The sequence below is a fragment of the Cornus florida genome, unplaced genomic scaffold (assembly GCF_030987335.1).
Source record: "Cornus florida cultivar Cherokee Brave unplaced genomic scaffold, ASM3098733v1 CherokeeBrave_3.0.0_Hap2_Chr03, whole genome shotgun sequence".
NCBI lineage: Eukaryota > Viridiplantae > Streptophyta > Magnoliopsida > Cornales > Cornaceae > Cornus > Cornus florida.
Window position 1 is genome coordinate 17,154,624 of NW_026775573.1, and position 22,444 is coordinate 17,177,067.

General features: G+C 35.0%; 3 protein-coding genes across 4 annotated transcripts; all 3 read right to left on the reverse strand.

Moving 5' to 3' along the window:
* Positions 1 to 3,598: 3,598 nt before the first annotated feature.
* Positions 3,599 to 4,271, reverse strand: LOC132301197 (ribonuclease 1-like). The gene has a single exon (XM_059798473.1). It carries the CDS (start codon positions 4,269 to 4,271, stop codon positions 3,798 to 3,800), a length of 474 nt encoding a protein of 157 aa, XP_059654456.1. The 3' UTR covers positions 3,599 to 3,797.
* A 1,790-nt stretch (positions 4,272 to 6,061) lies between these two features.
* On the reverse strand, positions 6,062 to 12,919 carry LOC132299722 (amidase 1-like). Of its 2 annotated transcripts, XM_059796507.1 has the most exons (8): positions 12,669 to 12,916; positions 12,122 to 12,274; positions 9,694 to 9,818; positions 9,484 to 9,609; positions 8,288 to 8,429; positions 7,946 to 8,114; positions 6,749 to 6,883; positions 6,062 to 6,561 (listed from the first exon to the last, which is right to left on the reverse strand). In XM_059796507.1, exons 1-8 carry the CDS (start codon positions 12,776 to 12,778, stop codon positions 6,418 to 6,420), a joined length of 1,104 nt encoding a protein of 367 aa, XP_059652490.1. In that variant the 5' UTR covers positions 12,779 to 12,916; the 3' UTR covers positions 6,062 to 6,417. The 2 variants fall into 2 exon arrangements, with proteins under 2 accessions (XP_059652490.1, XP_059652491.1); XM_059796508.1 differs by lacking the exon at positions 6,062 to 6,561 and having other exon boundaries at positions 6,753 to 7,473; positions 12,669 to 12,919.
* A 1,684-nt stretch (positions 12,920 to 14,603) lies between these two features.
* LOC132299721 (amidase 1-like) lies at positions 14,604 to 21,722 on the reverse strand. The gene is made up of 10 exons (XM_059796506.1): positions 21,488 to 21,722; positions 20,885 to 21,037; positions 18,910 to 19,034; positions 18,701 to 18,826; positions 18,014 to 18,196; positions 17,542 to 17,683; positions 17,185 to 17,353; positions 16,161 to 16,295; positions 15,852 to 16,029; positions 14,604 to 15,070 (listed from the first exon to the last, which is right to left on the reverse strand). The coding sequence occupies exons 1-9, from the start codon at positions 21,595 to 21,597 to the stop codon at positions 15,886 to 15,888; spliced, it is 1,287 nt and encodes a 428-aa protein (XP_059652489.1). The 5' UTR covers positions 21,598 to 21,722; the 3' UTR covers positions 14,604 to 15,070; positions 15,852 to 15,885.
* Between the last annotated feature and the right edge of the window lie 722 nt (positions 21,723 to 22,444).

The following is a 22,444-nucleotide window of genomic DNA, read 5'->3' on the forward strand; positions in this document are numbered from 1 at the left end:
TGAATTAAGAATTAAATATAACTCTTGTCACCTCAAAACTTATATAAAATTTTAAATCGGACTTTTTAGCCTACTTTTGATAGCTCAAATCTTGTATAATAAGTTCATTATCGGTTGAATTTTACAACAATACATAATTATTTTATTTTCATGTCATACATAAAATGAAAAATTATTCTACCGTCTCCTCCTACTATTTAATAAAAATACACGAACCTTCTTTGTGAATCAATTCATGAGAAGTAGTAAAAACTAATATATTTAAAATATTGTGATAGATAGCAAGATTACAATAACGCCAACACCTTCAGGCAAAGAGATCCTCTATCTCCCTTCCTCTTTGTAATCATTATGGATGTAATGTCCTCTTTCCTTAACAATGCTATTCAGAGAATCCCTGAGTTCAAGTTCCGTTGGAGATGCAAGAAAAAAAGGCTTTTTGCCATGGGACTGTGATTCGTTATCTACTCTACTCCATGCTCTTAATGACTTCAGTAAAGCTTCTAGTTTGCATCCAAATTCTAATAAATGCAAGGTTTTTACTTCTAACTTAGCTACTGATGTTCAGATTAGCATTATGGAGGCTTGTGGCCGGTTTCGAGATGGGGCATTTTCCATTCAGATACCTTGGTCTCTCTCTTTCTTCAAGTAGGTTATCTGCTTCTGACTGCAAAAGACTGGTGGAGAGCATTACTTCTAGGGTGGGCAATTGGACTTCAAAGTTGCTTGCTGGTAAAGTGCGACTCATCACGTCCATCCTCATAAGCATTCATAGTTTCTGGAGCAGTCTTATTATATTCTCCCCTATCAAGTTTTTCAATAGGTTAATGGGGTCTTAAGGAACTTCTTATGGACTGGCATTGAACTCAAGTGTACATGTGCTATGATCAAGTGGAAGGAGGTGTGCAAGCCCAAAGAGTATAGAGGGGTTGGCATCCCAAATCTCTACTCCCTTAATAGCTAGGATTTCTGTCCTCAAACACATTTGGCATATGTTTAATGATGAAGGGCAATCCATTTGGTTTGACTGGGTTCATTCTAACTTTATTAAGGATGGTAGCTTCTGGACTCTCAAAGCTAACCAAATATGGTCTTCTAATTGGAGAATGCTCATGAAGTTGAGAGAGATGGCCAGGCCTTTCATCAAGCACATGGTGGGTGACGGGAAGCACATTTCATTATGGCATGATTTTTGGTTGCCCGTAGGCCTCTCGACAACAGGATCAATGCTGAATTGATTTCAAACTCTCATTGGAGTGATAGTGCCAATCTTAGCTCTCTTATTAGGCAGTACCATTGGACAATTCCCAGAGCCTTCCATGTTATAGCACCAACTGTGGGAACTACGGAGTTACTTCCGATCCCCTTATCAGTAACAATTCTCCTGATAAAGTTTTATGGACCCTCTCCTCCACTGGGTCATTTCACCTTAAGAGTACCTACAATACTCTTCTTCCCCATAGTCCTCGGATTAGCTGGTCGCATGTTATATGGTTTAAGAATCATATTCCGAGGCATTCCTTAATTTATAGCTTGGGCTGCTATCCATCACAAACTAAAAACCAGAGATAAATCGCTTTTGTAATAGGAAATTTGACAGAACATGCTCTCTATACCATAGGGATGATGAAAATCATGATCATTTGTTCTTCAATTGCCCATATTTCAGTAGGGTGTGGCAATTTTTTCAGCACAAATGTGGAATCTATATTGGTGAATAGGGGATCTTAGCCATTGCGAATTGGATAGCAAACCTGTGGTGCTCGGCATCTAATTAAGTCCCCCAAGGCCATGGTATATAAACTTTGTTTTGCTTGTACAACGTATTTTCTATGGACCTAAAGAAACAATACAACATTTACTAGAGAAAGTCTTACAATGGAGCAACTTTGTATGCAAATTGAAATCTGTGTTAGAAGCAAGTTCTCCATTGTTCAACTTACGGATTGTACAACATCGAGGTCTGTTGCTGCTGATTGGAGCCATCCGAGCTCAGACATCACTACCATACCTCATTAGTTCTTTCCTTCAGCTCGCTGTTCTCTTCCTTCCTCTTTCTATTCTCTGTTTTGTAGAAGGGTGGTAGTGGAGTCCCTTTTTTCTTTGCCCAGTTTTGGCTGGTCTTTCTCTTTGCCTTCTGGCCTGTATTTGGGCCCGGCCCTTTCCTTCTTTAGGTTCCTCCTAATAAACATTTAACTTACCCAAAAAATAATAATAATGCCAACAACATTAATAATATTATCACATATGTTAATATTTTTAGTTGGTACGTGTTACACGATAAATTCTATAGATACTCGGTATAAATTATTAAATCACTTCTCTATTTTGTTCTTGTGTTTTGTTGAATTTTGTCAAGTTAAAATGGTCTATTTTTCTCTTAATAATTTCATTGAGATAATAATGACATATTTTTCTCAAAATGGAATCAAATTCGACATATTCTTCAATAATGTTTTTTTTTTTTTTTCTTAAGTACTTTTTTAGGTTCATTTTCCTCAATTTTAGAGCTGTGTATTTTTTTTCTCAATATATATAATAATAAGAATAATATAACATAAAAAGTTGTATTAAAATTAATTTATAAAATTTTCAGTTTTAAATTATATAATATTAGTTCAGCCCGAACTCTATAATGAGAGGAGTATCATGCACTACATTGACTCTTTTTTTTTTTTTTTTGGACACCCCAAATTGTAATTCCTGACTCTGCCCCACTGTTGATTTGAACCTCTACTCTAGGATAGAGCGTTGAGTTGGTCTGCATACATACTTTAAGGTGATTTTGGAACATGACATGAACGGCAGATCAATGACTCTACTGTATATATTATGCTATGAAGAGAAATAGAGAAGACATCTAAGATAGAATAAAATGAGCACGTATACTCTTGCGGTACGTACAATTATTTCTCTTGCATCATCTCACTATATGCCTCTCATTTGTCCGTCTTGATCTTTTTTTTACTCTATAAGGAAGGCTCTCATTCCTCCATATTTAAATACACCTAGGAAGAAAAAAGAACCCATGCATTGAATTTGTCACTTTTAGCCATGTCACCTCTTGCAAGACGTAATTGTGGGTTTCGGTCTCTCATGCAAGAGGTGGAGAAGAGGCAGCTGTAACTAGAGTTTTTGAGCTTTTTAATTTGTTTTTCTAATTACATATGTGGCCTTTTAATTAAGAAGTAATCACTGCCAAGTCACTCTCAAACAGATTCAAGATACGAATCTTGAATTGTATTTATAATACGTATCACAACTCTTATTTAAATACTGATGGTGTAGGTGAACATGGAGTCCAAATTAAAGCTCGGCCTTGTTTGGTCAATTCACAAAGTCTGTCATATCATTTTGTAACACTGCATTAAAAGTTAAAACTGCATGCATGATCAACCCAACACTAATAAATGCATGCATATATAAACAGGCTTTCGTATATAAGAGAAGTCACTTAAGCAACAACCAAACTCCAAAAAAATCCAGGATGCATGATACATCGAGCAGTACTATACTGTACGTGTAAACCAAAGCATAAGCTTAATTACCTGTAAACCAAAATATTGCACAAGGAGTAATTAGTTATTAAGGCTGCTGATCATAATTTTATATATTAATATATAAATTAAGCCAAGGCCACACACACATATATATAACAGCAGAACTATGTACATGGAAAACAAACAACACTAAACCAACCAGAGTCGAGACACAACAAACGTACACCACCTTACAACACAGTGATCGGCAAGCCAAAACAAAGCAACCTAGCTAACCCATCACAGACACTAGATCGATTAATACGGAGGAAAATTGATATTTGGATGTGTGGCGTCTGCAGGGCACTGCCTCCCATAATTGTATTGTGGACAGTTGATATAGTTTGTCATATGGTAATCGAGACAAATATATATCTCATAAAGAAGAGGGACGCTGTTGCGGAGTAATCCGCATGAAATGTAAGCCTGGGCTCCGATCCTTTGGCTCACGGCTTTCTCGATGTCTGATCTGCTGTAATTGATGTTAGGGCTGGGATTTATGTTGTACGGGGCAGCTCGGAGAGCCTGGAGAAGGTCGATGTTATCCTTTTGAGCAATGGCCGACTGGAAGTACTGTAAGGCGTTGAGAGTGGAGTTTGAACAAATCCCATGTTTGTTCCACTCGTGAGTCCAGAAAGCAGCACTACTCCCCTTCCTCCAGAATGTAGGATTGAGGGTCGGCCAAACTTTTTCTAGACGACCATAGCCCAAGCTCCTAAACTGTGCATACATGTAATTAAAGTAAAGTTGTTTAATATATATATATATATATATATATATATATATATATATATATATTTCAATGCATAATGAATAGAATCAAAACAAAAACTAACGAAAAACTTGCCACATTAGTTATCACGCAATAAAGACATTAATTTTTTTAGTCCCAATCAACGCAACTTTGGATTCTCAACCCTGACTTTGGGATTTGAATGATCCAAAATTAACAGCCCACAGACTTATCAAAAAAATATATATATATTAACAGCCCAACAGTATATATATATATATATATATATAATTTTATTTAAGCACGAGAAAATATGAAAAATATTTCTATCTGTTTTCATTGTCCCTCTACTATAATTATTAGGTTATTAGTGTGTTATAGGGTTGGATTGAGTGATTAGCTGAGACTCAAATATTACCGTCTTACTTTTCCTATCATTTTCTTTTGCAATCCTATTTTCTAAGATCATCAAACAAGTTTGCACTGTTTGATTCTTTGTTTTTTTTTTTTTGGGCATACTCCAACCAAAAACAACAAATACAAACTGCCGCAAGCCACCCTAATAGATCAAAGCGCGCAACTAGCGAAACAACTACTTTAAATTGAACAGAAAAGAGTGATCCCATAATGCTGATGAACAACTGGACTGCAGGAGGTGGAACAACTGAAAAAGAAATCATCATTAACAGAAGAGAAACTAACTGCACAACAAAGTAAATATATTCTTCGTCTAAAGCACACGCCTTGAAGCTCCCATTGATCAACACATTCAAGCCACATTTCTTCATTAGATCCATCCAAACTGCATAGCAATTGAGCAATTGAAAATTAGAAGATTGCTGGCATATTAATCATCACACAGTCACAAAACCCTGTTTGGTTTGCTATATATATAGCAGAGGGACAATAAAAACAGATAGAAATATTTTTCATATTTTTTCGTGCTTAAATAAAATTAAAAATATATATTTTTTTAAAAATGGTTGAAAATAAGGAAAGAAAAATAGAATTATAATGTCCCCGGCGGGCTAGCAGTGATGGTGGGGCTTGGGCCTAGCACACAGGAGGCCAGTGTTCGAGTCCTCTACTTAGCCTTCTAGTTTCGTCGATTAACCTGGTACTGTAGTTGTGGAACCGGTTGCAGTATCCCCAGTTTGGTACCCTGGGGGTGAGTCCGAAGGGCCCTGCCTAAGGGAGTTCTGGATTATCAAAAATAAAAAAATAAAATTATAATTTTAAAAATTAAATATGAGACGAATTAAAAAGTGTACTAGATGGAAGAACCCAAGACTAGAGTACTAAGACGGGGGCAGAGGAAGGCCCAAACAAAGTCAAAGTTAGGAACATGAAAATACAAAATTGTAACGGGTGTAACTTTCCCATTTACTCAAAAGTTTAAGTTTTTAGGTAATATTGTATACCCACTAATTTATACCCAATCACTTTCCTATCCGAATCTAATATAGAACAAATGACCTTTGTTACACTTGACATATGTGCACTAGGCTCATTAAATCATTTCATTAGGATGTATAATCCAGCCCAGCCCAGCTAATATAATGTGTTTTTATTGCTTTTAAAATAAGTGCTGAAGCCCATTTTGTATTCTGATATTGGAGTCCAAAATCACCACCAAGAAACATCCATCCATCCTTGGGTGGTTTGGTTTGCAAAATATATCGTATCATTTTCGTATCCGATCATATATAAGAGAAGTCCGCTTGGCTACTGATACCAGATTAATATTGCAAACCATAAACTTTCCAAACCCAAAATATTGCACAAGGAATAGTAATTAAGGCTGCTTATTATTTTATATACTACATATTAATATTTAAAGCAAGAGTAATGACAAAGCAAAGGGCCACACGTATATATATATATATATATATATATATATATATATATATATATACAGACATGGAAAACAACAGCAAAACCAACAAACCATGGTAGAGATCGATAAAATAAACAGCACCTAAGTTCCTACCACATTAATACTTGGGAAATATGATATTTCGTTGTATGGCGTTTGCAGGCGGGCACTGGTACTTCTTCAGTAAGCTTGGTCGTGGACAAGGGCGGATATAATGTGCCATATTGGAATCGAGACATATTATATATATATATCATACAGAAGGTAAGTCAATTCTCAGCAATTTCGACCAGTTCTTTGAGAGTGCCATATAGTGTCTCAACAACATTCAGTAGGAACCCATCCGAACCATGCTTTGCCAACAAGGAAACGGCCACAGGAAGATTATCATACATCCCTAATGGTATGCTCACCTGTAGATTGAACAATTTTCAGAAGCGGCAAATTACTACTTCTATGGTAATCAAGTATGGAGTAGAGAAAGACAGAGAGCGGCAAATACTACTTCTATGGTAATCAAGTATGGAGTAGAGAAAGACAGAGAGCGGCAAATACTACTTCTATGGTAATCAAGTATGGAAAGAGAGAGAGAGAGAGAACCTGGCAAAATCCAGATACTCCAGCAATGGACAACAAGCTAAAAGCCCTGGCACCACATGTTTCCAGGGTAGTTGCCTCTGTTTGTAGTTTTGGCGGGGGACTAACAACTGTAGGTATTGCAAGGATGCCGAACTCCTATATGATTATATTCCGAAAAGCATACCAAGTGGGAAAATTTAGAACAAATGATTCATTAAGTTGTCTTACAACACTTCAAGCAAGTTGCAAGAGTATGTGGACATAGTCATATAAGAAAAAGGAAAAAAGAACAACTAATATGTTAGGAAAAGTAAAAAAGGACAAGTGCAGCAGCAGTTCCAAGAGGATTGTTCCTCCCTAAAATTAATCTGATGGGAATTTTCAAGGCTGAGACGATATGTTTGTCCAGCCATTCACATATACTTGAAAAATTTAGGGAAGAAAATCAATGGATCACAAACAAAACAAATCAAATCATCTTATTCAATTTTAAATCACAGAGAGTATTATAAACTGTACACAGAGGACAAGTATTTTTTCTGCAGAAGTTATAACCTACGATACGACAATCTCTACTTCTATGCATAAATCTAATCTTTAATAATCTCACGAAGGAGGTGTCTTCTATCGTAAGAGTGATCTGGTGTCTAGACACCATTGGCAGGTAGCTTGCATGTAACTCCTCCGCTGCCAAACCAAAGGTGGAACGTTGAAGTCCAGTTTGGGATAAAATGGGTTTTCTTGCACTTATTAAGTAAAAAAAAAAAGCCACAAAGAAGAAAAGATATGGCGTTCAGATTAGCAGCATAGAATATAGATGCATAACAGGTGATTCTACATATATATATATAGGTTGAGATTCTTTAGAAGACAATCAATTGGAAAATAAAAAGACGCTAGCAAGGAACAATATAAGGAAAAGCCAAGCTCCAAAATATATTTTCACTACCTAAATGAATAGGAAATCTGTCTTCCTAATGTTGATACTCTCTGCTGTAGAATGTTTAATATTAGCCACAGCATCCACAACTACATTGGCCTCTCGTTACCCATGATAAGCCCAAAACAACTTTAGATAATGCGTCAGGTAGAATGCGTATCAAAACTATATAAAAATTAAACCAGAATTCCTTCTTAAAATTTGAAATTACTTCAAGATTAAAATTGCTATCTTCTGAGACATTGCCACACAGAGAGAGAGAGAGAGAGAGAGAGTACCCCTAGGAGCTCAGCGAGAGCAGCACGAAATTCAGTCTTCACAGAGTAGCAGACATCAATATGTGCATCTGTTGTCCTAACAGCTTCCCATATCCGTTCTGCTATTCCTGGTCCAAAATCAGGTTTTACCGTACTGACCCATTCACCATGATTCTTTTTGAATTCAATCCTACACTTGAAAAGGTAATTGATTTAGAAGTTGACAAGAGAAGAAAAAGCATCTTTTCAGATGCTAAGACTGACTGATATAAAATAAAATTAAAAAAAAAAAAAGGCATACAAGCCAAAAACTTAATCAGCACAACATTCAAACAAATTAAAATTTTTGTTCATGATCTGCACCTTTGAAGCAACCTCATCGCATTTGAAAGAGCTACCAGGGATGTTATATTATATTCTTGAGTTTCAATTCCTTCAAAATGCTTCAAACTTGGAACTTTGTCCTTAACATAATTCCCAAGATTTGCATATTTGACCATGTGACCTGTGTCACGAACGAAGTAAGGTAGATCCAAGAATATTGAATATGCATGTGAGATGAGTCTATATTATATAGCATGCTTCCAGGGGGGAAAGGGGGGGAGGGGGGTTAACTTCTTCGCAATTGTTCTTTTTACAAATTCGAGTACTTTTTAAAGATTTCATTCTTACAGGTGGATTGGTGTGCTAACATGTAATGGAAATTGATATGAGATCATTGTTTCTCTCTGATGTGTAAACTCCACATATCAACTAGCAGAACTTGACTAATAGCACAGTCATATAATCAACCCACTTACCCCCATATAACTTCTCTACTGATTGCACAAGAACCTTAGTCACACGATCAATTGGAATGCTTAGAAGCTTGAAACAATCTTCTGGAATAATAATATGACTAGGTTTCACAGGATCAAGGACAGGCAATTGTAATAGTACCCGTCCAACTCAATTCAGATCACAGGATCCCTAGCAAACCACCCTGGAAAAGAACTCTGTGTTAAAAGAATGACTTGAAAATTAAGTTATGAAGCTTTATGTCATCACAGCTATGATATAAACAAATGTTAAGTGGAACCGTGTGGCCATAAGAACACATCATGAACCATCAAATGATTGTAGAGAGTGTGTTGCTGTGCAACGTGTGTGTGTGTGTGTGTGAGAGAGAGAGAGAGAGAGAGAGAGGTATTGCTGGATAGTGAGTGTTCTAAAGCATTCCTCAACATGATATTGTCTGATTTCAGTTAATCCAGTAAGCCTCCAGGCCCCCAAAATGTTTGAAAATTTATTCTTGTTCTTCCAGCGAGATTTAAAAGTAACACTTTTAAAAGAAATGCAGAACCCACCCACTCGACCAGTTATATTACAATTTTAACAAGAAAAATATCACTTTTTGGTTCCAATATAATTGAATATTTTTCAACCATTGCAGCTAAATGAACATTAATTGGCCCATATATTGCACTTAGGCTTTTTCGAGGCAGAGCTTCCCACTAAATAACAATAATTGTAAAAACCATGCAGCTGATTATCATTTCATCATCCAGATGATTCCTCACCTACGGTATCAAAACTCTGTGCCATAGGAATAACTCCAGTAGTTGAAACAGCACCATGAGAAGGGCGAAACCCCAAAATCCCACAAAATGCCGCAGGAACTCTTACACTTCCTCCGGTGTCAGTACCTGCAATATACGGGACCCTTTTGTTCATATGCAGAAGGATCTACTAAAAACCACCAAAAGGTATCGAGGAATGAAAAAGCGCACCCAGGGAGAAATCTACAAGCATTGCACCAACTGCAACTGCAGATCCACTAGAAGATCCTCCAGGGATACGATCTGGTGCGCATGGATTGGTTGGTGTCCCGTAATGTTTGTGTTCTCCATCTATACTGCACAATGAAAATAAATTTTTTTATTCGACTTACAAGTATATGCAAGAAGAACTAGGTAAGGGCCTAAAGCACCACATAAGCTGCTGGAATCCCAATTTGAATGCACAAAAATCATTATTTGGAATGGATTAAGAAAACATTTCAGGTCACAACAAAGGAGAAAAGGAAAAGACAAAATCAAGTGATCCCTTTCCTAAGAATCATAAACGGCATTCAGTTTTACTAGATGCGACCTTGATAAATTGATCATTAGATGCTATAAATAAATAAAAAAGAAGATCCATTTAGATAACGAATAGGGAAAAAGACCAAGAGCAGAACAAATTGAAAATGGCACTGCTTCAATTTTATTGAAGATCCTCTGAATACCTCCCCGGTAAGTGGCATTATCTTGTTCTATCAGTGTCATTTTTTTTCCCCAAATTAAAACACCTTGCCGGTGGAGGTTTGTTGATGACCTGAATTAATTTATTAAAGAAAAGCACTAATTACAAGGCAGACAGGAACTATCCCATCTTCCCCAGATTAGACCTTGGAAGGGCACAAAAAAAAAATTGAGGAATTTTAAACAAGCAAAAACTATTTCTCAACTTCACTGTAACTCACTGTTCAACCCTTGCTTGAGTAGTTGAGCTTTCCACTACTTTCTTCCAATTCTTCTTGCAAACCACATGCTCAAAATTTTCAAAAAAAAAAAAATTCTTTTAGTCAACCATATTGGCAACTAATAGGTTATTAAGCCTGAAATTCAAAAGAACATTGATCCTGCTTGTGATTTATTTGGGCCGATCATGCTCTATAGCTTATGCTATCATTATCAGAACAGAGAGAACCTCAATTTTTGATCACTTATAGGTATGGAATTTCTCATATTTTCTAATCTAACCTAAATCAACGCCTATGACTCATAGCCTTGTAAGATGTGAAAACGTGACCAGCATAATTAGGAATCACTACCTGATTCTCCAGCATCATTATTAAACATTTTCTCTTGATCAAATTTTCTCTCCTTTTATGTTAGTCAACCACGAGTATGATCCCCATTTGGTTGGGCTTTGGGAAATTTCTCAAACTCAGGTACACTTTCTAACCCATAATCCTGTACACTGATTCTCCTCATTGTTATCATGATTATGATCTTCCGCGACCACAAAATTTAATTTAGATTAACTTTTAAAACAGTCCCCAACGTTATGTTCATTATTTTCTACTACTTCTACAAGCTTTTCTGGACCCATGTAGTTTAAGGCCTTTCCTCCCATGCCTCTTTGAATTACAAACAAACGCATCATGCACCACTCTTTTGGATGTAGACAGAAAAACATCCTGTACCAACCATACAATTTTTGAAATAGAGAATTTTAAATCTTTCCTGAAGAGAATATATATTTATGAATTTAACTATAGTAATGGAGCGTAGCCCTTTAAATTTTACCAACAATACAGCCAAGTCATCTGATTGACAAAAACATATTATAGTGACAGTCATTTCTCTAATACCATCAAAATAAAATACAATATATATATATATATATAAACAAACACATTTCATTGCCAAGAAGTACCTGGTAAAATAAATAAATAAATGTTAACATGGATGCTCTCATTTTATATTTGACATGCTAGAAGCTAAAGCAATTTGACAGCTGTTAACAAATTTGACAAATTTGGGTTTATTTTATCTGGAATTTAGGATGTCCTACAATGAATTAGTTCATAATATTCATTTCTTTTTTCTGTTATAAAGGGTTAAATTGTAAAGCAAGTAACTACAAAAATTGAAACAACTTGGTGGGAGAAAAAAAAAAAACTACAAATAAATTGAAATTTTAGTAATTCAATACATATGCAATTTTAGTGATTATCAGATCATCTCTCTTAAAAGGCCATCATCAAATTCGTGTTTCACCTTTGGAGGGGTGAATTGCATTCAAACCTAACCACCACCACTATTTAGCACAAAGTGATTGCTCAAACAGAATCCTGCCTACCATTGCAGCACGAGAATTTACCAATGTACTTGTCTCTTATATGCTTTTTAAGGTGATTTTGAGAAGTCTAAAATCCATTCCTTAGCAATAAATTACGTGACCAGATTGTGTTCAACATATTGAACAGAATAATCAATAAAATTCAATTCGTGCCATTTTTTAAAGTTGTGAAATTTGTCATACTGGTGGATATCTCATATGTAAACACAAAGTTTAGAATGCCCAATAATGTTATCCAAATGCCCCATCAAACAAGATTAAATTCATAAGAAAATGGGTATGTAATACAATTGCGTCTTTGACTCTAACCTGTATGCCATTTCATCCATTACAGTTTTTCCCACACATGTGGCACCTCCCCTTAAGATGGCCAACACGGCCGGAGCTGTTGTTGTAGCAGCCACATGAGTCCGTGCCCAATCCGGATTTCCAAACCCAGTCACGTATCCATCCACATCAAATCTGCTTCCAAAGTTCAAATCAAAAGGGATAACAATTAACACACACATAAAACTAGAAAAGAATACTAAAACCAATGAATGAAATTGATTTATGAATTGGAAACAGACAAAAACTGGTTAACCCACTTCATATCTTTCACTAATTCCTAACAAGAACCAATAAAAAAAAAAAAAAAAAAAATTGGAATTGATCAATAATCATGAAAATAGTGTAAGAAAATGAGTTCAATACGCTAACCAAGACATTATAACATATATAGTTCACATATTAATTGAATCATATTTGCTAAGAACTTATGAGGGAAAAAAAATTATTATTCGCAAAAATTAAAGAGTGAAATTATGAGGGAAATCACAAAATTGAATTAATTGAATCATATTTGCTAAGAACTCACATGTCTTTTATGGCAAAGGTCAGGCCATTCAATGGAAGCTCCTGAGATGAAGAGCTTGGCTGTAGAATAAATTTTTCCATGAAAGCTCCATAATCAGAGTCCCTTGCCATCCCCCCTCCTCTCTCTCTCTCTCTCTCACTCTCTACGTTTTCCACTTGGCTCTAGCGTTGAACTGATGGAGTGATCATTACTAGAGTCTAGAGAAGCATCTATACGACTTCGTTTCATATTGCCTTGGCAACACCTTTTCGTTCGGATACACTGATTCACTCTATTGGCAATTTTGGCCCAATTGTAATCTGATTCAGCCAATCCTCGTCGTCTACGAAGGTAAGGATTGGATAAACAAATTGAATCACATCCACAGAGAAAAAGAAATTGTAATAAAAAAAAAAAAAAAAAATTTGCATATGATCTATGACAAGCAACAATCTAGGAAACTGCCGACTGAGACAAATTATATTATATTTTATATATATTTTTTCTTGTGGAATTCAAATCCAACAAGTTTGAAACACTTTTAAGGCCTTAATAGCCTGGTGGTAGGGCATCCCCCATCCAATCGGTGCTTGGGAGTCAAGTTCGAGCCTTCTCATCTACTCCCTCGTCAAAAATAAAAAAATAAAAAATAAAATCTTTAAGGACAAAATTGAGTAGTTTTGTATTTTGTTAATAATCTTATTGGAATAATGTGATTTTAATGTATTTTAAAATACATTATGATTAATTAAAAATATAATATAAAATTTATATATCAAACAACAAATATTTAATTCTAAATTTTAAATTAGTGATTTCATTTTTGATATAACGAGTCAAATAAGTGAATTGATGTAATTCATGATAGTTACACATATAAATCGTAAATTGAAACCCAATGTAGATGCTGCATTTGATAAGTCTTCTAAGGAAGCTGGGGAAGGGGCTGCTTGTTTTTCAGGCACGCCTTTACCAGTTGCTATATATATATATATATATATATAAATATATATATATATATATATGTCAAGTAAGATACCAAGTCCAGATGGTTGAAGTACAAATAGACTCCAAACTCGAAAAAGCCCGCAAGGATTGGTAGTTGCTGCATTTTTTATTGTTGGAACTTGAAACTGCTAGCTCTGAAAGTGAGGCTCTCTCTTTTCAGAGAAGGGTTGAAACTGCTGGCTCTAGGAGTGGGGTTACATGATATGGTCTTAGAAGGCGATTGTAAGGCTATCGCGTACCTCCATTAAGACTCCCGAGTTCTCAGCTGGTGTGGTGTTACCGTGATATTCTATATATCTGCTTAGAGATGAGGACATGGAAAAATATTGCACCAGCTACTTATTAAGCTTGCAGATTATTTTATATATTAGTAATATTTAAAGCAAACGCCACACAACAGAAGTACATGGAAAACAAACCACATAAACCAACCAGAGACTACACAAACAACAAAACGTACTTCCTACATGGAAAAGTAAAAAAAAAAAAAATCAATGTTATTAAATATTATTAATTTTAATTGTGAATTCTTACTATGACTTATTAGTCTTTGTCCATAGTCTTCAGTGTGAGTGTCAAATGAAAATGGCCACTTTGATGACTCTTTTGCCTTTGTTCTTAATGGTGTCAATTATTATGGTTGCAAATGAGTAGAGTCCAGTTTGTGAAAGTTCAACAACTTCACTCTTATCATTATTTATATATATATATATATATATATTTTTAAAAGTACATGAATCAAAAATTGATTTTTCCTTTTATTTATTTTATTTTTGGGGGGATGGAGATTCTTGTTCAAAGAGAGGGTGCTTGGAATAGCCACTTTCTCTGAAAGAAAATAGCAATATATTACTTCAATATAATTTCATAAGACTGAATCTGAAATGCTAAGTTCCCTTGACAATTGTGTCCCCCATTAAGTCCTTTTCAGGGTAGGTGACATGGTAATTGTTTAAAGAAAAAGTCTTTTTATTCAACTTATTTCTTAGCCCACAGTCATTGACACCAACAAGTTTAGTTGACCACAATCCTTTATAATAACTTGTCATGTTACATGACCACTGTGCTTGTTTGTTTCCATGGAAAATATGACTTTTTCTTCCTTTGCTTTACAGAACACTTGGGGACTACATTTTCCAGGACGCAGGATGAAAAAATCAATTCTTTTTCACCCCATGTCATGCATACTTTATAGTACAGTGACTCACCGTTGATAGCCATTTCCTATCCAAAGGGGATGTTTAGGATTCATGCTCCAGTGGGGACATCTGTGTATGTATAGATTTACTTTTATATATATATATATATATAAACTCCACTGATGGAATCACAATATAATAGTAGCAAATTGCCGGGGAAAAAAAACAGAGCAATTGGTCTTGTTTAACACAAACTCTGCTTCCTGATTCCAGTTCCTACAAGACAGTTAAAATTACAGTCATCATCATCCTTGCCTTTATCCCGGGCCGGCCACAGTTAAAATACAGTATAACATGATCTAAAATCATAATTTTATAAAGCATACAGTGGCACCTATCAGACATGGCCATGTTCGACACAAGGAAAATGATGTAAAATCATAATTTTTGCCTGTATGGAACAGATATGAAAAAGTGTTTGGGCTCTGAGAGATTGTGATGAGGTTCTAGATTTAAACTCATGTTTTTCTCAGCAACCAAACATGGCATTAGTGACTTTGAATGTTCTATGCCTAAATTAGCTCCCTAGTCACTAACTGAGGAAAAATGTTTACATGTACAATTATACAAAGTTGTAATCATCATATTATAAAATGTGCAATCGTTAGCACTTAGCAGCTTTAGTTTGCAGCAATAATCAGGTCCCAAGTCAGATTATTGCGAGTGCTTTTTCATCTCAAATGTTGAATTTGAAACTCTTATCAGTCAAAGACTTGTCAAGTTCATATCCGCCAATGAAATAATATTATATCAATTGAACACTGAAATAGCAACCAAATTAAAGATCTTTTGGCCTCAGAACCAATTCCATTTAGCTGGAGTTATATGGTTCTGCATAAGGCAGCGTGGAAATAAAACCAATGCAGTGTTGGCCTACTTAAATGAAAGAAATGATGAAGATAATGGTGTGAAGGAGCAATAAAATGTAAAACATGGAAGGAAAAAAAACAAAAAACTTTGCCAATCTTAATTTCTTGTAGCAAGATGCGGAACTTACAAATATACATAATGACGATGCCAAATTTAGTAATTCAATTCTCAGCAATTTCGACCTGTTCTTTGAGAGTGCCATATAGTGTCTCAACAACATTCAGTAGGAACCCATCCGAACCGTGTTTTGCCAACAAGGAAACGGCCACAGGAAGATTATCATACATCCCTAATGGTATGCTCACCTGTAGATTGAACAATTTTCAGAAGCGGTTAATTACTGCTTTTATGGTAATCAACTATGGAGTAGAGAGAGAGAGACAGAGAGCAGCGAAGTACTACTTTTATGGTAATCAAGTATGGAGAGAGAGAGAACCTGGCAAAATCCAGATACTCCAGCAATGGACAACAAGCTAAAAGCCCGGGTACGATATGTTTCCAGGGTAGTTGCCTCTGTTTGTAGTTTTGGCGGGGGACTAGCAACTGTAGGTATTGCGAGGATGCCAAAATCCTATATGATTATATTCCAAAAAGCATACCAAGGGGTAAAATTTAGAACAAATGACTCATTAAGTTGTGCTTTACATTTTCGTACTTCAATCAAGTTGTAAGAGTATGGACAGTAATATTAGAAAAAGAAAAAAGAACATTCAGGGCAGTGACGATATGTTTATTAAACCATTCACAGAAACTTGAAAATTTTAGGGAAGAAAATCAATGACAAATCGAATCATCTCATTCACTTTCAAATCACAGCGATTATGATTAACTGTATGAAGAGGACAAATATTCCACTGCAGAAGTTATAACCTATGATATAATCTCTACTTCTATGCATAAATCTCATCTTTAATAACCTCGCGAAGGAGGTGCCTTCTTTTGTAAGACTACTCTGGTGTCTAGACACCAATGGTAGGTAGCTTAAACATGATAAGGTGGAACGTCGAAGTCCAATTTTGGATAAATGGGTGTTTCTTGCACTTATTCAATAAAAAAATAAAAATAAAAAATAAAAAATAAAAAAGATATGGTGTTCAGATTAGCAGCATAGAAAAACAGGCGATTCTACATATATATACATAAGATTCTTGAGAAGACAATCAAATGGCAAAATAGAAAGCACTAGCAACGAACAATATAAGGAAAAGCCAAACCTGAAACTCCTAATTATATTTTCACTACATAATGAATAGGAAATCTGTCTTTCCTAATATTGATACTCTGCTACAGAATGTCCAATATTAGCCACAGCATCCACAACTACATTGGCCTCTTGTTACCCATAAGCTCAAACCAACTTTAAAAAATGAAACCCAGAATTCCATCTTAAAATGTGAAATTACTTCAAAATTAAAGTTTTTATCTTCTGAGACATTACTAGAGAGAGAGAGAGAGAGTACCCCTAGGAGATCAGCGAGAGCAGCACGCAATTCAGTCTTCACAGTGTAGCAGACATCAATATGCGCGTCTGTTGTCCTAACGGCTTCCCATACCCTGTCGGCTATTCCTGGACCTAAATCAGGTTTTACTGTACTGACCCATTCACCATGATTATTTTTGAATTCATTCCTACACTTGAAAAGGTAATTGATTTAGAAGTCAACATGAGAAGAAAAAGCATCTTGTTAGACGCTAAGACTGACTAATATATATATATATATATATATATATATATATATATATATATATCATACAAGCCAAAAGCTTAATCAGCATAACATCCAAGCAAATTAAAAATTTTGTTCTATCATCTGCACCTTTGAAGCAACCTCGTGGCATTTGAAAGAGCTACCAGGGATGGTATATTATAATCTTGAGTTTCAGTTCCTTCAAAATGCTTCAAACTTGGAACTTTGTCCTTAACATAATTCCCAAGATTTGCATATTTTACCATATGACCTGTGCCACAAACGAAGTAAGGTAGATCCACAAATATTGAATATGCATTTGAGATGAGTCTATCTTATATAGCATACTACCAGGGGGAAAAAGGGGGTTAACTTCTTAGCAATTGCTATCACTGTTTACCTTTTCCTTTTATAAGATTCACATACTCCTATATTAATGTCATTCTTAAAGGTGGGTTGGTGTACAAACATGTAATGGAAAAAATAAATATCAATATCAGATAATTCAGGAAAAAAGAAATCGATATCAGATAATTGTTTCTATCTGGTGCATAAACTCCGAATGTCAACTGGCAGCACAATGATAAAATCAACCACTTACCCCCATATAACTTCTCAACTGATTGCACAAGAACCTTAGTCACACGGTCAATTGGAATGCTTAGAAGCTTGAAACAATCTTCCGGAATAATAATATGACTAGGTTTCACAGGATCCAGGACAGGAAATTGTAATAGTACCCGTCCAACTCGATTCAGGATCACAGGATCCCTAGCAAACCACCCTGGAAAAGAACTGCTGTGTTAAAAAGAATGACTTGAAACTTAAAATTATAAAGCTTCATGTCACCACAACTGTGTGTGTGTGTGTGTGTCAGAGAGAGGTATTGCTGGATAGTGACTGTAGCATTCCTCCACTTGATATAGTCTAAATTTAGTTAGTCCAGTAAGCCTCCAGGCAGCCAAAATGTTTGAAAAATATATTATTGTTCTTCCTGCTAGATTTAAAGGTAACCCTTTTCAAAAAAAAAAAAAAAAAAGAAAGAAAAAAGAAAAGGAAAATCCACCCATTCGACCTGTTAAATTACAATTTTTACAAGAAAGGTTCACTTTTTCAGTTCCAAGATATTTGAATATTTTTCAACCATTGCACCTAAATGAACATTAAATGGCTCATATATTGCATATAGGCTTTTCTAGGCAGAGCTGAATTCCCACTAAATAAAAAAAAAAAAAATTGTAAAAGCCATGCAGCTGATTATAATTTCATCATCCAGATGGTTCCTCACCTACTGTGTCAAAACTCTGTGCCATAGGAATAACTCCAGTAGTTGAAACAGCACCATGAGAAGGGCGAAACCCCAAAATCCCACAGAATGCTGCAGGAACTCTTACACTTCCTCCAGTGTCAGTACCTGCAATAGATGGGACCTTTTTGTTCAATTACAGAAGGATCTACTAAAAACCACCAAAGTTATCCAGTAATGAAAACCCTCACCCAGGGAGAAATCTGCAAGCATTGCACCGACTGCAACTGCAGATCCACTAGAAGATCCTCCAGGGATACGATCTGGTGCACATGGATTGATTGGTGTCCCGTAATGTTTGTTTTCTCCATTTATACTGCAAAATGAAAATAAACTTCTTTATTTAACTTACAAGAATATGCAAGAAGAACTGGGCGAGGGCCTAAAGCACCTCATAAGCTGCTGGAATCCCAATTTGAATGCACAAAAAGCAATATTTGGAATGGATTAAGAAAACAATTGAGGTCACTACAAAGGAGCAAAGGACAATTCAAAATCAAGTGATCCCTTTCATAAGAATCTTAAACAGAATTCAGTTTTACCAGATGCAAGCTTGATCAAATGATCATTAGATGCTATTGAAGGAAAAAAGAAAAAAGATCCATTTAGATAATGAATAGGAAAAAAAACCAAGAGCATAACAAATAGAAAAATGGCACTGCTTCAATTTCATGTAAAAATTCTAAATGCCTCTCCGTTAAGTGCCATTATCTTGTTCTATCAGTGTCATTTTTTTTTTTGTTTTTTTGTTTTTTTTTTTTTTTTGTGCACTCTGCGTAAGATGTAGACTCCATCAGATACATATCCAAATTAGAACACCTTGTAGGTGGGGGTTTGGCAAGGACCTGAATCATTTTTTTTAAAGAAAATCACTAATGAAAGAGCAAACAGGAACTATTGCGCTACAAAATAATAATAATAATAATAATAAAAAAAATGAGGAATTTAAAACAAGCAAAAACTATTTCTCAACTGCACTGTAATTCACTTTTCAACCCTTGCTTGAGTAGTTGAGTTTTCCACTAATTTCTTCCAATTTTTCTTGCAAATCATAGGCTCAGAATTTTCATATTAATAATATTCTTTGGAGTTGTCAAAATCATCATTCTCATGATTTTTGTCAGCCATATCGGCAACGAATATGTCATATTAAGGTCGAAATCCAAAACAACCTTGATCCTGCCTGTGATTTATTTGGGCAGATCATCCTCTACTTCTTATGCTATCATTATCAGAACAGAGAGAACCTGAATTGTTGATCACTTATAGGTATGGCAGTTCTCATATCTTCTAATCTAACCTAAATCAACTCCAATGACTCATGGCTTGTAAGATGCAAAAACATGACCAGCATATTTAGGAATCACTACATGATTCTCCATCCTTATACATTTTCTCTTGATCAAAATTTCTGTTCTATGTTAGTCAGCCACGAGTATGATCCCCATTTGGTTGTGTTTTGGGCAATTTCTCAAACCCTGGCGAACTTTCTAACCCATTCTCCTGTACATTGATTCTCCTCATTTTCATCATGATTATGATCTTCCACAACCACAAAATTTAATTTAGATTAACTTTAACAACTGTCCCCAACCTTATGTTCACAATTTTCTAAACAAACATTGAAACAACTTGGTGGGAGGAAAAAAAAAACAGAAAATAAATTAAAAATTAGTATGAATTACTAAAATACATTTGCATCTATAGTGATTATCAATAATATCGGTTAGGGTAAAAGGCCATTATCAAATTCGAGTTTCACCTCTTCAGGGTGTTTGGAGGGGTGAATTGCATTTAAACCTAAACTCCAGCATTATTTAGCAAAAAGTGATTGCTAAAACTGAATCCCGCTTTCCTTTGCAGAACGAGCATTTACCAATGTACTCATCTCTCATATGCCTTTTAAGGAGATTTTGGAAGTTCAAACTTCAAAGTAGATTCATTAGCTATAAAAAAATATGATCAGATTGTGTTCAATATATTAAAATTAATAATCGATAAAAATTAATTTGTGACAGTTTTTGAAGGTTGTGAAATTTGTCACACTAGTCATATATAAACACAAACTTCAGAATGCACAATAATGTTATCCAAATGCCCCATCAAACAAGATTATAAGTTCTTAAGAAAAAGGGAATGTAACAAAATTGGGTCTTTGACCCTAACCTCTTTGCCATTTCATCCATTACAGTTTTTCCCACACATGTGGCACCTCCACTTAAGACGGCCAACACTGCCGGAGCTGTTGTCGTAGCAGCCTCATGAGTCCGTGCCCAATCCGGATTTCCGAACCCAGTCACATATCCATCCACATCAAATCTGCTTCCAAAGTTCACATTAAAATAGATAACACACATAAATTAACTACACACAAATATTAAAACCAATGAATGAAATTTATATATGAGCAGAAACCGAAAAAAAGGGGTTAACCCACTTCATATCTTTTCATTCCTAACAGGAACAGATAAAATAAAATAAAATAAAATAAAATAAGTGGAAAAGATTGATAATCTTCAAATATTGTAAGAAAAAATAGTTCAATCATGCTAAATGAGATTATTATTACATGTATAGTTCATATATTCGTAATCTAAAAAAGAAAAGGAGTACCCATTTCGTGATATTGGTGTATGAGCTTGGAATCATACAGAAAAAATGATTATAGTGAGATCCAAAAAAATTAAACAGTGCAATTATGAGATAAATCACAGAATTGAATTAATTGAATCATATAATTTGATAAGAGCTGAAAATGAAGTAACTCACATATCTTTAACGGCAAAGGTGAGGCCATTCAATGGAAGCTCCTGAGATGAAGAGCTTGGTTGGAGAATCAATTTCTCCATGAAAGCTCCATAATCAGAGTCCATTGCCATCCCTCTCTCGCTCCTCTCTCTATTTTATCTCTCTAAGCTTTTCCACTCCTCTTTAGTGTTAAACGGATAAAGTGATATTACTAAAGTCAAGGAACTGAACGAAGCAACCATACGACACTCAATTTTTATGTTTTTTTTTGTTTGGTGGTGGCTATGGTTATTTAATTCAACATGGCCTTGGAAACATCATTTAACTTCAGAATTTAGGAGTCGCGGTATTCGTATTGGCGGTGTTTGTATCGTGTAGTATAAGTATATTGTTATATGGATCCATACAAATACGGTATGATTATCTTTTATATCAAGGAAATTTAACAAAAACGTGACACCATTATTATAAGAATAATACAATATTACATAAATAAGTCAAGACTTGATAGTGATATAACACATTGAACATAAAAAGACACAATTATTTTTTATATGAACGTGATATATTTATTCAACACGTTTAAGGGTTATTTTTATATGATACATTTAATTAATCTAGTTATAAATAAATTGAAGGGTTATTTTTATATGATACATTTAATTAATTTAGTTATAAATAAATTGATAAGTTAAATAGACCACGTTTAATTATCATGTTAATTCGAATCGATATAATTAAGTGATTAAGCGAACTTACATTCGGGATGGAATCATGTTAGCTGTCAAATATTACATGTTCTTCAGATATAAACTGATCTCTATTGGCAATTTTGACCCTATATGATAATATGATTCAATAATTTGCTTTCTATTGCCAAATCCTCGTTCTCTACAAAGATAGGATTGGATAAAATTGAATCGCATCCACGGAGAAAAAGAAAGGGATGTACCGGACCACCGGTAGCAGCAGTTAAAA